The 13476-nt window shown below is 37.6% G+C and overlaps 1 protein-coding gene across 1 annotated transcript in view; it reads left to right on the forward strand.

Moving 5' to 3' along the window:
* Nucleotides 1–13476, forward strand: part of LOC120542743 (voltage-dependent L-type calcium channel subunit alpha-1D-like) — a 210354-nt gene that overhangs the window by 87327 nt on the left and 109551 nt on the right. The window contains exons 6-9 of the mRNA XM_039775380.1: nucleotides 3591–3743; nucleotides 5531–5727; nucleotides 9383–9486; nucleotides 9599–9762. Of these exons, the coding sequence (XP_039631314.1) occupies nucleotides 3591–3743; nucleotides 5531–5727; nucleotides 9383–9486; nucleotides 9599–9762 (618 nt within the window). The remainder of the gene's footprint in view (nucleotides 1–3590; nucleotides 3744–5530; nucleotides 5728–9382; nucleotides 9487–9598; nucleotides 9763–13476) is intronic.

The raw sequence follows: 13476 nt of genomic DNA on the forward strand, positions 1-13476 counted from the left end.
TCAGTATTTTGCTGCTGCTTGAACTTCCACTTAGTGCTCTATTTAATTCTACCCTAAAGATGTCACCATTTGAATGTCAATTTGGCTTTAAGACGACAATTTTGAAATATGGTGTGACACCTTCATCTCTCCCTGTCATATCTCACTTTTTGTCTTTGTTGTGGAATTCCTTGGTTCATATTGAGGACCCAGGTGTCACAGGCAAATGCCATTTCTGTGCAGCTATGTGCCCATCCCGTTTTTTGGGCAGCACACATAGTGTGACTTGTGAGTTGTAATATCCAGCTTAAATGGGTTCTATATTTATTGGACTGTTTACCATTCTTTGTAGGGTAACTCCAGTCACATACATTTCCTTATTCCATGTATGTTATGTTAAGCCTTTCCACGCATATAGATTATATCCCTGTCAATTTGCTATCCTCTAGTTGTTGTCGATGGTCATCAGAAGTTTGAGGTTCATAAGGTTTTGGGCTCTCAGAGATGTGAACTTAGAGTGGAAATATCTGGTGGAGTGGTGCGGTTGTGGGCCTGAAGAATGTTCTTGGATGTCTGGTTGATTACTAAATTCCATCAATTGCCTTCAAAGCGTGATGGTTGCACCCGCCGTAGGGAGGGAATTATGTCATACTGCATGTTATCTTGAGTTTCTTTTTATTTAAAAGTTTCTTATTTTTTGGGACTCATTGCAGATTGTTTTAAAATTATTTTATTTCACTCAATCTTTTGTTTATCTAATGCAATAGAAGGGTCACATGTTCATGACTGTCATGTTGGTAATATCACAGACTCCTGATATAAATACGGTCGCAGATCCATTTAAAATTTTGCTTTTGAGTATAAGTTTAAAAATCTTTAGTGTTAGTTAGTTGTTTTTTTCCAAGTAGGCTAAGTGATAGATTTGTTTTGATTTTGATATCATTTTGTCTCTGACTTTCATTGTTTTATTTGCTCCAGTGTTTTATTTGCTTGCTATATTTTTTATCTCTGGTTTTGATTTTTGCCTGGCACTGACTATGATTCTGGTTCATATTATTATCACTCAGTCTGTTCACCTGTCACAATATTTCCTGAAAACATTGTCTCATCATAGATCTCTAATTCTGAGATCTTGTTTACTTACAGTTTAACTCCATGAAAATCATAATGAAAGATTTCTCTTTACCACTGTGGCAGGCTGTTCATAGCTGTCACCTTTTGATGTTCTAGTAAATTAAATTGCTTGATGCTTTGAACGCTCCATGTTATGTGAAAAAATGGTGTTTGTGTAAAGTACACTAAAAATGCATTACAGTTGAAAAAAGTTGTTTAATAAAACAGTATCTTATAATATAATTACAAACACCCCTATACAAATGCAAAGAGAATAATAGACAGATCCGAAGTTACTGGTAACCCTAGAATATTTTTTCTGCCCTTATATTCCTTTCTAATCATATCCTATCTGTTCTTATATATACTGCCATCAAATTAAGTATTTTGTAATTACTTACAATATACATGAGAGAGGTATACTCATATATGGTAACTGTACATATGTTTTCAAAAATGTTCAAGTCTTTTTAAATGACTGTTCTGTAATACTTATACAGTATTTAAATCTAACTTGAATTTTTCATTAATATTAGGATAGCACAACTTGGGGAATCACATAACTTACCAGTATGAATATTTACATTAACAAATAGGTAAACACTGAATAAGAAGTTTGTACAATATATAACTTTTGAGGCGCTGAATGCAAAATAAAGACTTTTAATGTAGATCAATTTGCCTTCTTAACTATAGGCTTAAAGGCTTTGAGTTTGGATGTTGTGTATTGACTGAAGCCATACAAGAAAACTGGTAGAGGAGTATTTGCAATTTAAAACCAGCAAAATACAAAGAGTATATTTATTTCCTGACAAACTGTGAACTGTAGCAGGCTAAATATCAAAGTGCACAGTCATGAGGAAGGAATGGGTAATACATGGTGTATCTGTATGACTTACAAGCATTGATCCTACCATTATGAAAACTCTTCAGTAAACAGAAGAAACCGAGTCATTCAGAAACATTGGCCACCCTATTTATATGAATATTACATCTTCTCTTTTATTTTCTAGCTATCTTGTATTACATTATTCTTGTATAACTACATTATAAATGATTTATTTCAGACTTGTATTAGGCTCAGCCTGTATCACTATGTTAAATTCTTGGAATGAAGAATGATTCTTCTATTATCAGTTGCAAAGCAACCTGCATATCCTAGATTTCAGAGTAGATGTACATTTATATTTAGAATTGTGGGGAGAAATTGAGTCCTTCTTTCTGGCTTGATGCATCAATTCTATATGTTTTGAATTTGTGAAGGTCAAAGTAAAAGGTAAAGTCTGATCATTTTAAAGTTGCGTGAAATTTGCACAAAAAAGTTCACTGGGAAATGGAACTTAGAAGATGTGCTAGTATCACCTAATCCAAAGGTCATCTTTCTTTATAGTCCAACTACATTTTATATTACCATCTGCAGTTATATTTATTTTTTCTGAGTGTTACCCATGCATATTTCTTAATATTATACAATTATGAAGTTTAAATATGAACAGTTTTGGTTCAAATGAAATGAAATTATAACTAACACTGAACTTCAAACACCTGTTACATGTTTTGACAATGTTTAATATTGCTGTCATATTAAATTTAGAATATACTGAATATTATTTCAATGTTTGATTTTTTTGATAACGTTACAATATATTAAAATAACCAATTTAATATCTACTACCATCTCTATTTCACCTCATGATAATCTCTGATTTATATTAATTTATATAGAACTTTAAAAAAAGTGTAAATAAAGCACAGGACAAATATATATATTGTGCAACCGAAGTGTAGTTTTATTGACTGATATGGAGTTCCAAAAGCTGGGACTGAATGAAAGGGGAAACAGCAGGCTTTTAGAGTTGAGGAAGAGAAAGGGTGTACTTGTGGGAAGAAAGTGGTGTGAGGTCATCTGTGGCTGCCGGTAGTGATGTCATCAGAGGGGGGCTGGAACTGAGGTCAGGATCAGGCAGAAGTGAGTTTAAGAACAGATGGAAGTGATTGCTATAGGTGGTCTTTTCCTCTGAAGTTCTGTAGGAAGGGGAAAAGAGGCATTAATACTCAACACCAACCCCTGGTTTTGCGTCTCAGTTCCCCGATTTGAACCCTTTGACTGCCTCCCAAGCGCATATACTTGTAAGAATATTTAAGAATGTGCCTCATTGTTAAACTAAAAAAAACAGAATTGTAGTATTAATTTTAGGTGAACAAAACCTACTGCACATCTGAAACTTGTACAGGGTGGTCCAGATCTAATTATGCAGATCCAGATCGTCTGGATGACTTTGATTTATGTGGGGACGATTCCAGTTCGGTGCAAAGATGATTCTTCATGTTGTCAGCTCGCACACTTTCTCGATGGTCCGGGATTTTTCAGGTGATTTTCTATGTAATAAACTAAATAAGTTATAGCGTAATGAAAATTGCATAATTAGATCTGGACCACTCTATATTTATGATGGACTTCAGAATTATAATCACGTTATATTGTCTTCTTTCCTCAGGTTTGCAGATAGTCTTGAACTCCATTATGAAAGCCATGGTTCCTCTTCTTCACATTGCTTTACTGGTCTTATTTGTCATCATCATCTATGCAATCATTGGCCTTGAGTTATTCATTGGGAAAATGCACAAGACATGCTTCTACACTGGCACTGGTAATATTTCCATAAAATCCGAGTACCTTTGTTGCTTTTGAGTAGATCAGTTTTATCTGATGAGATTTTCTTCACCACCAAAGATAGATAATACAGGATTAAATTTGTTGCATTTTGAAGATTAGTGGAAATCTGGTGAAGTTTAATAATCTGAAATAAAGCTAAATGAAAAAAAATATTAGGCATCTCATGTAACATATTTCAGTATATTCACAAATTTTCATCTTGTGTAACTATTGGGCTACTGGAATTTTTCTTAAAATGCTAATTATTTAATATATCTAATATCTTTATGTCTTTTTTAATTAACATAAAAATGTGTCACTGACATTCTTAAATTGCATTTTTTCCTACTATATTGCCAAAAGTATTGGTACACCCCTTCAAATTTAATTGAATTCAGGTGTTAAAATCACTTCCATGGGCACAGGTATATAAAATCAAGCACCTAGGCATGCATACTGCTTCTACAAAAATTTGTGAAAGAATGTGTTGCTTTTAAGAGTTCAGTGAATTCTAGCGTGGTACCGTGATAGGATGCCACCTACGGAATAAGTCCATTTGTGAAATTTCCTTGCTACTAATTATTCCACGGTTAACTGTTAGTGGTATTATAGGAAAGTGGAAGCAATTGGGAACAAAAGCAACTCAGCCACGAAGTATTAGGCCATGTAAAATCACAGAGCAGGCACGGCTCATGCTGAGGCGCACAGTGTGCAGAATTCGCCAACTTTCTGCAGAGTCAATAGCTACAGACCTCCAAAACCTCAAGAACAGTGTGTAGAGAGCATCATGGAATGGGTTTCCATGGCCGAGCAGCTGCATCCAAGCCATACATCAACAAGTGCATGTAAAGCTTTGGATGCAGTGTTTTAAAGCACCCTGCCACTGGACTCTAGAGCAGTGGAGACGTGTCCTTTGGAGTGACGAATCATGCTTCCCTGTCTGAAAATCCAACAGACAAGTCTGGGTTTGGCAGTTCCAGGAGATCATTACTTTCCTGACTGCATTGTGCCCTGTGTAAAGTTTGGTGGAGGTGGGATTTCGGTGCGGGGTTGTTTTTCGGGGGTTGGGCTTGGCCACATAGTTCCAGTGAAAGGAACTCTTAATGCTTCAGCATACAAAGCCATTTTGGACAATTTCATGCTCCCAACTTTGTGGGAACAGTTTGAGGATGGCCCCTTTCCTGTTCCAACATGACTGTGCACCAGTGCACAAAGCAAGGTCTATATAGAAATGAATGAGCAAGTATGGTGTGGAGGAACTTGACTGGCCTGCACAGAGTCCTGGCCTCAACCCTATAGAACACCTTTGGAATGAATTAGAGTGGAGACCTTCCTGTCCATCATTAGTTCCTGACCTCACAAATGCTGTCCTGGAAGAATAGTCAAAAATTCCCATAAACACACTCCTAAACCTTGTGGAAAGCCTTCCCAGAAGATCTGAAGCTGTTATAGCTGCAAAGGGTGGGCCAACTCCACCTTTAATGGGATGTCATTAAAGGTCATGTGTGTGTAATGGCAGGCATCCCATACTTTTGGCAATATTGTGTTTCAAGAGTAAACAGTGAACAAAAGTCAACAGAAGCAAATGCATGTTGCTTTTAGTATGATAGTGCACAGTAAAATATAAGAAAATTCTTCATTGCTCATTCACAAACAATATATTTTCATCTCCACAAGCTGGTGTCTTTGCAAGAGCACTTGTCTGATTTCTAAAACTTAGTAAATTTTCTTTGTATATACTATGTTACAATAAATGATCATGCTTCTGTTTTCTTTTGGCAGACATAAATGTGGAAGATGACCCAGCACCATGTGCCTTCGCAGGTCATGGCCGCCAGTGTCTGCAAAATGGAACTGAATGCCGTGGAAAGTGGGAGGGGCCTAATGGTGGTATCACCAATTTTGACAACTTCTTTTTTGCAATGTTGACTGTTTTTCAGTGTATCACAATGGAAGGATGGACTGATGTTCTATATTGGGTGAGTTATTAGGCTCTCAGATTATCTCAGACAAGTGTATTGTGGTTATATAGACAACTATAATGTGTTTATATGGAATAATGTTCTGGCACTTACATACAGTCATATGAAAAAGTTTGGGAACCCCTCTTAATACTTTGGATTTTTGTTTATCATTGGCTGAGCTTTCAAAGTAGCAACTTCCTTTTAATATATGACATGCCTTATTTTAACAGTAGTATTTCAGCAGTGACTTTAAGTTTATTGAATTAACAGAAAATGCAATATGCATCATAACAAAATTAGACAGGTGCATAAATTTGGGCACCCCAACAGAGATATTACATCAATACATAGTTGAGCCCCCTTTTGCAAATGTAACAGCCTCTAGCTGCCTCCTATAGCCTTTGATGAGTGTCTGGATTCTGGATGGAGGTATTTTTGGCCATTCTTCCATACAAATTTTCTCCAGTTCAGTTAAATTTGATGGCTGCCGAGCATGGACAACCTGCTTCAAATCATCCCATATATTTTTGATGATATTCAAGTCTGGGGACTGTGACGGCCATTCCAGAACATTGTACTTCTCCCTCTGCATGAATGCCTTTGTAGATTTCGAACTGTGTTTTGGGTCATTGTCTTGTTGGAATATCCAACCCCTGCGTAACTTCAACTTTGTGACTGATGCTTGAACGTATCCTGAAGAATTTGTTGATATTAGGTTGAATTCATCCGACCCTCAACTTTAACAAGGGCCCCAGTCCCTGAACTAGCCACACAGCCCCACAGCATAATGGAACCTCCACCAAATTTGACAGTAGGTAGCAGGTGTTTCTCTTGGAATGCGCTTTTTGCTATGACCAAATAACTCAATTTTTGTCTCATTAGTCCAAAGCACTTTGTTCCAAAATGAATCTGGCTTGTCTAAATGAGCTTTTGCATACAACAAGCGACTCTGTTTGTGGTGTGAGTGCAGAAAGGGCTTCTTTCTCATCACCCTGCCATACAGATGTTCTTTGTGCAAATTGTGCTGAATTGTAGAAAGATGTACAGATAGACCATCTGCAGCAAGATGTTCTTTCAGGTCTTTGGAGGTGATCTGTGGGTTGTCTGTAACCATTCTCACAATCCTGCGCATATGCTGCTCCTGTATTTTTCTTGGCCTTTCAGACCAGAAAACCCAACAACAACATTTATTTATATAGCACATTTTCATACAAATAATGCAGCTCAAAGTGCTTTACATGATGAAGAAAGAGAAAAAAGACAAAATAAATAAGAATTGAAATAAGGGAACACTAATTAACATAGAATAAAAGTAAGGTCCGATGGCCAGGGAGGACAGAAAAAATAAAAAAAAAACTCCAGATGGCTGGAGAAAAAAATAAAATCTGCAGGGGTTCCCAGCCACGAGACCGCCCAGCATTCTACCTAACATAAATGATCAGTCCTCATTGTATTCAGGGTTCTCATGGAAGAACTTGATGATGACGGTCATGTGGACTTCTGGCCTTTAATCCATCACTGTAGGGACTTTGCTTTGATCAGGTGGTGGTGGTGCAGGTCGCCACCCCAGATAACCAGAAAAAGAACAGAAGAGAAAGTAGGGGTTAGTACGGATTTTGAATATGAATACTATGAATAATAATGATAATTAATTGAGTATACAGAGCATCAGGATTAAACTAAGATGAAGCTATGAGAAAGCCTTGTTAAAGTAATGTGTTTTCAGCAATTTTTTAAAGTGCTCCACTGTATTAGCCTGGCGGATTCCTATTGGCAGGCTATTCCAGATTTTAGGTGCATAACAGCAGAAGGCCGCCTCACCACTTCTTTTAAGTTTAGCTCTTGGAATTCTAAGCAGACACTCATTTGAAGATCAAAGGTTACGATTTGGAGTGTAAGGTGTAAGACATTCCGAAATATAAGATGGAACAAGATAATTTAAGGTTTGGTAAACTATAAGCAGGAATTTAAAGTCAATTCTAAATGACACGGGAACCTGCGCCTGTGGCCTTCCGTCTCCTGATTACATTCCTTAACGTTGAAAATGACAATTTAAACCTCTGAGATAACATTTTATAGCCTTCCCCGCCTAAACCATGACACTGAACAATCTCTTTGTTTTCAGATCTTTTGAGAGTTGCTTTGAGGATCTCATGCTGTCACTCTTCAGAGGAGAGTCAAAGAGAAGCACAACTGGCAATTGACCACCTTAAATACCTTTTCTCATGATTGGACACACCTGTCTGTGAAGTTCAAGGCTTAACGAGCTAATCCAACCAATTTGGTGTTGCAAGTAATCAGCATTGAGCAGTTACATGCATTCAAATCAGCAAAATTACAAGGGGACCCACATTTTTGCACAGCCAGTTTTTCACATTTGATTTAATTTCATACAACCAAGTACTGCTTCACTAAAAATCTTTGTTCGGAAAACACCTCAAAACTCATTTGTTCCTAGGAAATGAAAGACATACCACTGTTATCTCTTTTGTTTCAGTAGAGTAAATTATTATTCAGGCTGAGAGGGGTTCCCAAACATTTTCATAAGACTGTATAAACACGTCCAATGCATCAAAGACAATAGAACGTATATGGCTGAACTGCTATGTTCTGAGAACGTAATGCAAAGTTTTTTGAAAGATGATGAAGCAAACTGAATCAGAGTACTGGCTCTGGCATGTTGTCAGTGTCCTTTATTTTATGGATGCTACTGTCAACTGAGTCATAGTTTTCTGACTTGTCATATTGTCAAGAATATCTTTTTTTTCTGCAGATACTAAAGTGGCTGGAGATGAAGTGCTGCTATAGTACATTCTCAGGTTAATTTTTTTTATACAAGGCCTGACATGAAAATAATGAAACAAGTTTTTTTTTTTTAATGTGTCATGGCAATACTCCCAGCAACTTATTATTTGATTTCTCTTGGATACAGTAAGATCAATTTCAACTTCTGAGTAATATGAAATAACTGACAGTATTTTTGTTGATATAATCACAAATGGAACACAAGAATATCAATAAGCATTATAAATGAAATTTTCCTTGGTCCAATGTAGTAATGGATGTCACTGAAAAAAATTCTTAGAATGTTTCTGTATTGGAAGGACTAATTTGAGTTTTGCTCTTGAAGGGAGCCATTTTGAAGGATAACATACACTAACATATCCTTTAAATATAGAAAAGATTGACTAAATGACATTTTGCACTTTTCAGCTGCCAGAACGAGGCCGGTGTTTTACGTTTTTAGGAGTGCTTTGTTTTGAGGTTTGCCTCTGATTCTGATTCACTGATGCAATGCTTCTTTAGATACATACTTTTTTCATACTGTACCTATCATATTAAAGACAGAAGGATTAGCTGATTTAGAATGGCACAATTTGAAAGTGTGTTGGTTTAGCTGGTTAGTATCAACGTGGATTCAATTGGAAAGACAAGCTATGATCTGCAAGATTTTGCTTGGTATTTTCAAATATGGACTAAGATATTCTTCTGTCAACTTTATTTATTGAAATTTTAAAGTTGAATCTGTAAAAGATGTACAGCAGCTGTCCACTCTGTTAGGGTGATTCATTTTGAAAACGTAGTTGTTCATGTATAACATATGCTCTGTAGAGGGATGTATTATGCAAGTTACTGGGTGCCATATTATATATTTTGTTTATTTGTCTAGATGAATGATGCCATGGGATATGAACTTCCTTGGGTGTATTTTGTCAGTCTTGTCATCTTTGGATCCTTTTTTGTGCTTAATCTTGTCTTGGGTGTCCTTAGTGGGTAAGTAAATGCCTTTGTATATAATACTGTATAAATGAAATGCAGTCCTCAGTTCATTTTAGAAAAATGTGTTTTCCATTCTTTTCCCTCTTCAAATACTTTACTCTTGCAGAGAATTCTCCAAGGAACGAGAGAAAGCCAAGGCTCGTGGTGATTTTCAGAAACTTAGAGAGAAGCAGCAAATGGAGGAAGATCTTACTGGTTATTTGGATTGGATCACACAAGCTGAAGATATTGAGCCTGAAGACGAAGATGATGAGGAAGAAGGCAAAAAGAGTGAGCACTGTCTTATAGGTGGCTTTCCACCATCAACTTTTTTTATTATACAGTACTTTAGCTTATTGTTGTTTTATTCAGACACTTTTAATGTTGATTAAAACATTATTGTCCAAGCAAAACGTTTTAACTCTGTCATTTGAAGAAAAATACAGCCTCCTTTTCCTATATGCGTTGACTTTAGGAGATGGGCTAACTGAGACTCAATACTTGTGTTTTAAAGATTTAAAAACATTGTAGCACCATTTATTATGCAGCATTAAGCCCAGACTATGCCATTATGCTTAAAGAGTTAGTACTGGACCCTAATAACTAACTACTCTAATCTTTGCAGATATTAACCAGGGATTATTTTATTATTAACCAAAGTTAATAACAATTAATAAAATAGCAATTAAAGACAATCAAATCATAATTTTGTCCATCCATCCATTATCCAACCGCTATATCCTAACTACAGGGTAACAGGGGTCTGCTGGAGCCAATCCCAGCCAATACTGGGCACAAGGCAGGAAACAAATCCCAGACAGGACGCCAGTCCACTGAAGGGCACACACACACACCAAGCTTACACTAGGGAAAATTTAGGTTCGCCAATCCACCTAACCTGCATGTCTTTGGTCTGTGGGAGGAAACCAGAGTACACCCACGGGGAGAACATGCAAACTCCACACAGGGAGGACGTGGGAAGCAAACCCGGGTCTCCTAAATGCGAATAAGCAGCGATACCACTGCACCACCATCCCGCCCTATAGTTTTGTTGAAATCTATTTTACAAAGTTCGCATATTAAGGAAAAATACACACTCTGTGAATCAGAATAACGAAATATATTATAAGGTGCCCACAAATAAACACATTATGATCACCCTAAAGTTGAATTTCAGTGCTAGATTGTGTAAACTGCATCTTTTATTTAAGTATAACTTAATAAAACAGTAACATCCTCTGCTCTTTCAAGACAAAAAGAGAAACAAACGACTTTTTTATGTCATGGTTTGAGTTCACACAATGGTGTGATTCATGTGTGCGTTAAGAGCCCAATGATCTGAACAATCAATTGTGAGTTACATCTGTTTTAATTTTCTAGTGTTCTGCAGTTGAAATGGAATTTAAAGAGATCATGAGTTGGACCTTTGGTTAATAGATCTATAAATATATATAATACAAAATGGACTGGGGGCGGCACGGTGGCACAGTGGTAGCGCTGCTGCCTCGCAGTAAGGAGACCTGGGTTCACTTCACACGTCCTCCCTGCATGTTCTCCCCGTGTCTGCGTGGGTTTCCTGCGGGTGCTCCGGTTCCTCACACAGTCCAAAGACATGCAGGTTAGGTGCATTGGCAATCCTGAATTGTCCCTGGTGTGTGTGCCCTGCGGTGGGCTAGTGCCCTGCCTGGGGATTATTTCCTGCCTTGCACCCTGTGTTGGCTGGGATTGGCTCCAGCAGACCCCCACGACCTTGTAGTTAGGATATAGCGAGTTGGATAATGGATGGACAAAGTGGACTGAATGGCTCACTCACTCACTCATTAACAAAAACAGTATTTACTTTTTAGCTAAAAAGCTGAAATTTGGCAGAATGATACATCTAGCGCACTATGTAACCACTATGAAGGGACAGTTTGAAATTTCAATATTCAGGTGTCGCAAAAATCCCACAGTGGAAAAAGTAAATACCCCAAAATCTCAAAAATGCCTTGACATATTTGGTTTAAATTTGGTGATATTATAGAGAAAAGAAAATTTGTAGGCAAGTTTTTTTTTAATTTGTTGATGTTTATCATTAATAATGCTCTAACAAGTGGGACATACAGTATCTCCACAGTGCTGGCAGTGATTGCAGATTGAAATGGTGCATGCTGCTTTATGAAAATGAAGGCTGTCTGCAGAATTAAAGAGAGTTGAGGAAAGTTTGGCCAAGCTTAAAGGAGACACGTTTAGCAAACTTTGCTAAGCACTATTGCCAGGCAGAGTGGCTGTGAGCCTAGTCAGTTCTGCATAAGTGATCCAGTAATAAAGGTATTCAACATATATTCCCCTACCATCTTATTTGCAAACTTGTGGCAAATGGTGATGTGTGGACTACAGTTCCCATTAGCCAATGCTCTATTTCTTATGCACATCAATAAATACAGCATGCCAACAAAGGTAGGATCTGCTGCATTTTATTCCCTGGCACTTTAGGATAACAATTTCATTGTCTAGCTGAATGACAGTATTTATCTTAGAGTCCATCTTTTTGTCACATTTTGGATTGTATTTAAATATATTGCATTTACAAATGACACTTTCCCCCCATTTATTTTAATCTGGACCCTTTTCTGAGAACTGTGTTGCCAAAACCAGCATATCCACACACCCAAACCAAAAAAATTTCGAAACCCAAATACCTGTTTTTAGTAAGTTTTGCTACTGCACTTAACTTACTGTGTTCACCATATGTGACAATACAACTGCGTTAAACTGATTACACTTTTTTTTATCAGTTGTGACACATAGGGGGTGCTATTGTCCCCTTTAACCCTCAGACTACATGTCAGACACCAGATAAAAGTCCAAGAATTGAATTTATTCTTTCCAATAATGTGCACAAAGCACTATCACCTCCACAGTAATCCACAATAACCACAATAAACAATTCAATAATCACAATACAATCCTCCACTCCCAGAAGCTTCGTCACCCTTCCTCCCAACTCAGCTCATCTACTGGGATTTCCCATAGTCCTTTTATAGTCCATGACCCGGAAGTGCTTCTATCCATCAGTCCAAGTGATTTCCTTAGCACTTCTGGGTCAGATGAAAATTCCTTCTTCTCTTTAGCCCGGAAGTACGCCATCTCCTCTGTCCCTGTGACTGGGAAGTACTTCTGAGCTATATGGACGATACAAGTCTCTGAGCCTCCCTGCAGCATCCCCTGGCGGCCCCAATGGTATCCAGCAGGGCTGTGCATTAAAACTCCAAGGTCCATGAGGCCCTGCTGGAATTCGGGGCACCTCTATGTTGCAGGGAGGGCTCCATCTGGCGGCTTGGGGGTATTGACCAGGATAAATTGCTGGCCATATATCACACAGTGTTGTGTTTTTGAAAAAGCCAACATTGTTGTCCACCAGTATATTTGTTAATAACTTTAAAATGCTAAAGAAGAAGTGGGATAGTCAGAGAGATGCACAAAGTAGACAAGAGTACAAGGAGATAAGGCACAAGGGGAAGATAGAGGTGGTGAAGGCTAAAGAAAAGGAGTATGATGTGTTGTATGAGAGGCTGGACACTAAGGAGGGAGAAAAGGACCTGTACCGATTGGCTAGACAGAGGGACTGAGCTGGGGAAGATGTGCAGCAGGTTACTGGTTAAAAGAAAATTTTGCACAAATATTTTTCTATATACATAATCAAAGACACTTGGAATATATGACCAAGTAGTGTGGTAGAGAGTGATATATTAGGGACATTCAAGACTCAACTCAATGTTATTTTTGAAAAATCAGGTTAGGTAAGCTTTGTTGGGCTGAATAACCTGTTCTCATTAGTAATGAGCAAACCACGTGGAGTTTGCTTTGCCATGAGTTTGGAAAAATTACGGAAGTATCTGTGAACTTCACATAACACCTTTGAAGTCATAGGGGAAGGAAGAACTGACCTGGTTTTGAGTGGATTGTAATGGTGCAGTGGTCTTTAAAATATATCTGAGGATTTGGAAAAAGTCTGCTTACTAT

This window comes from Polypterus senegalus, chromosome 13 (assembly GCF_016835505.1).
Source record: "Polypterus senegalus isolate Bchr_013 chromosome 13, ASM1683550v1, whole genome shotgun sequence".
Taxonomy (NCBI): Eukaryota; Metazoa; Chordata; class Cladistia; order Polypteriformes; family Polypteridae; genus Polypterus; species Polypterus senegalus.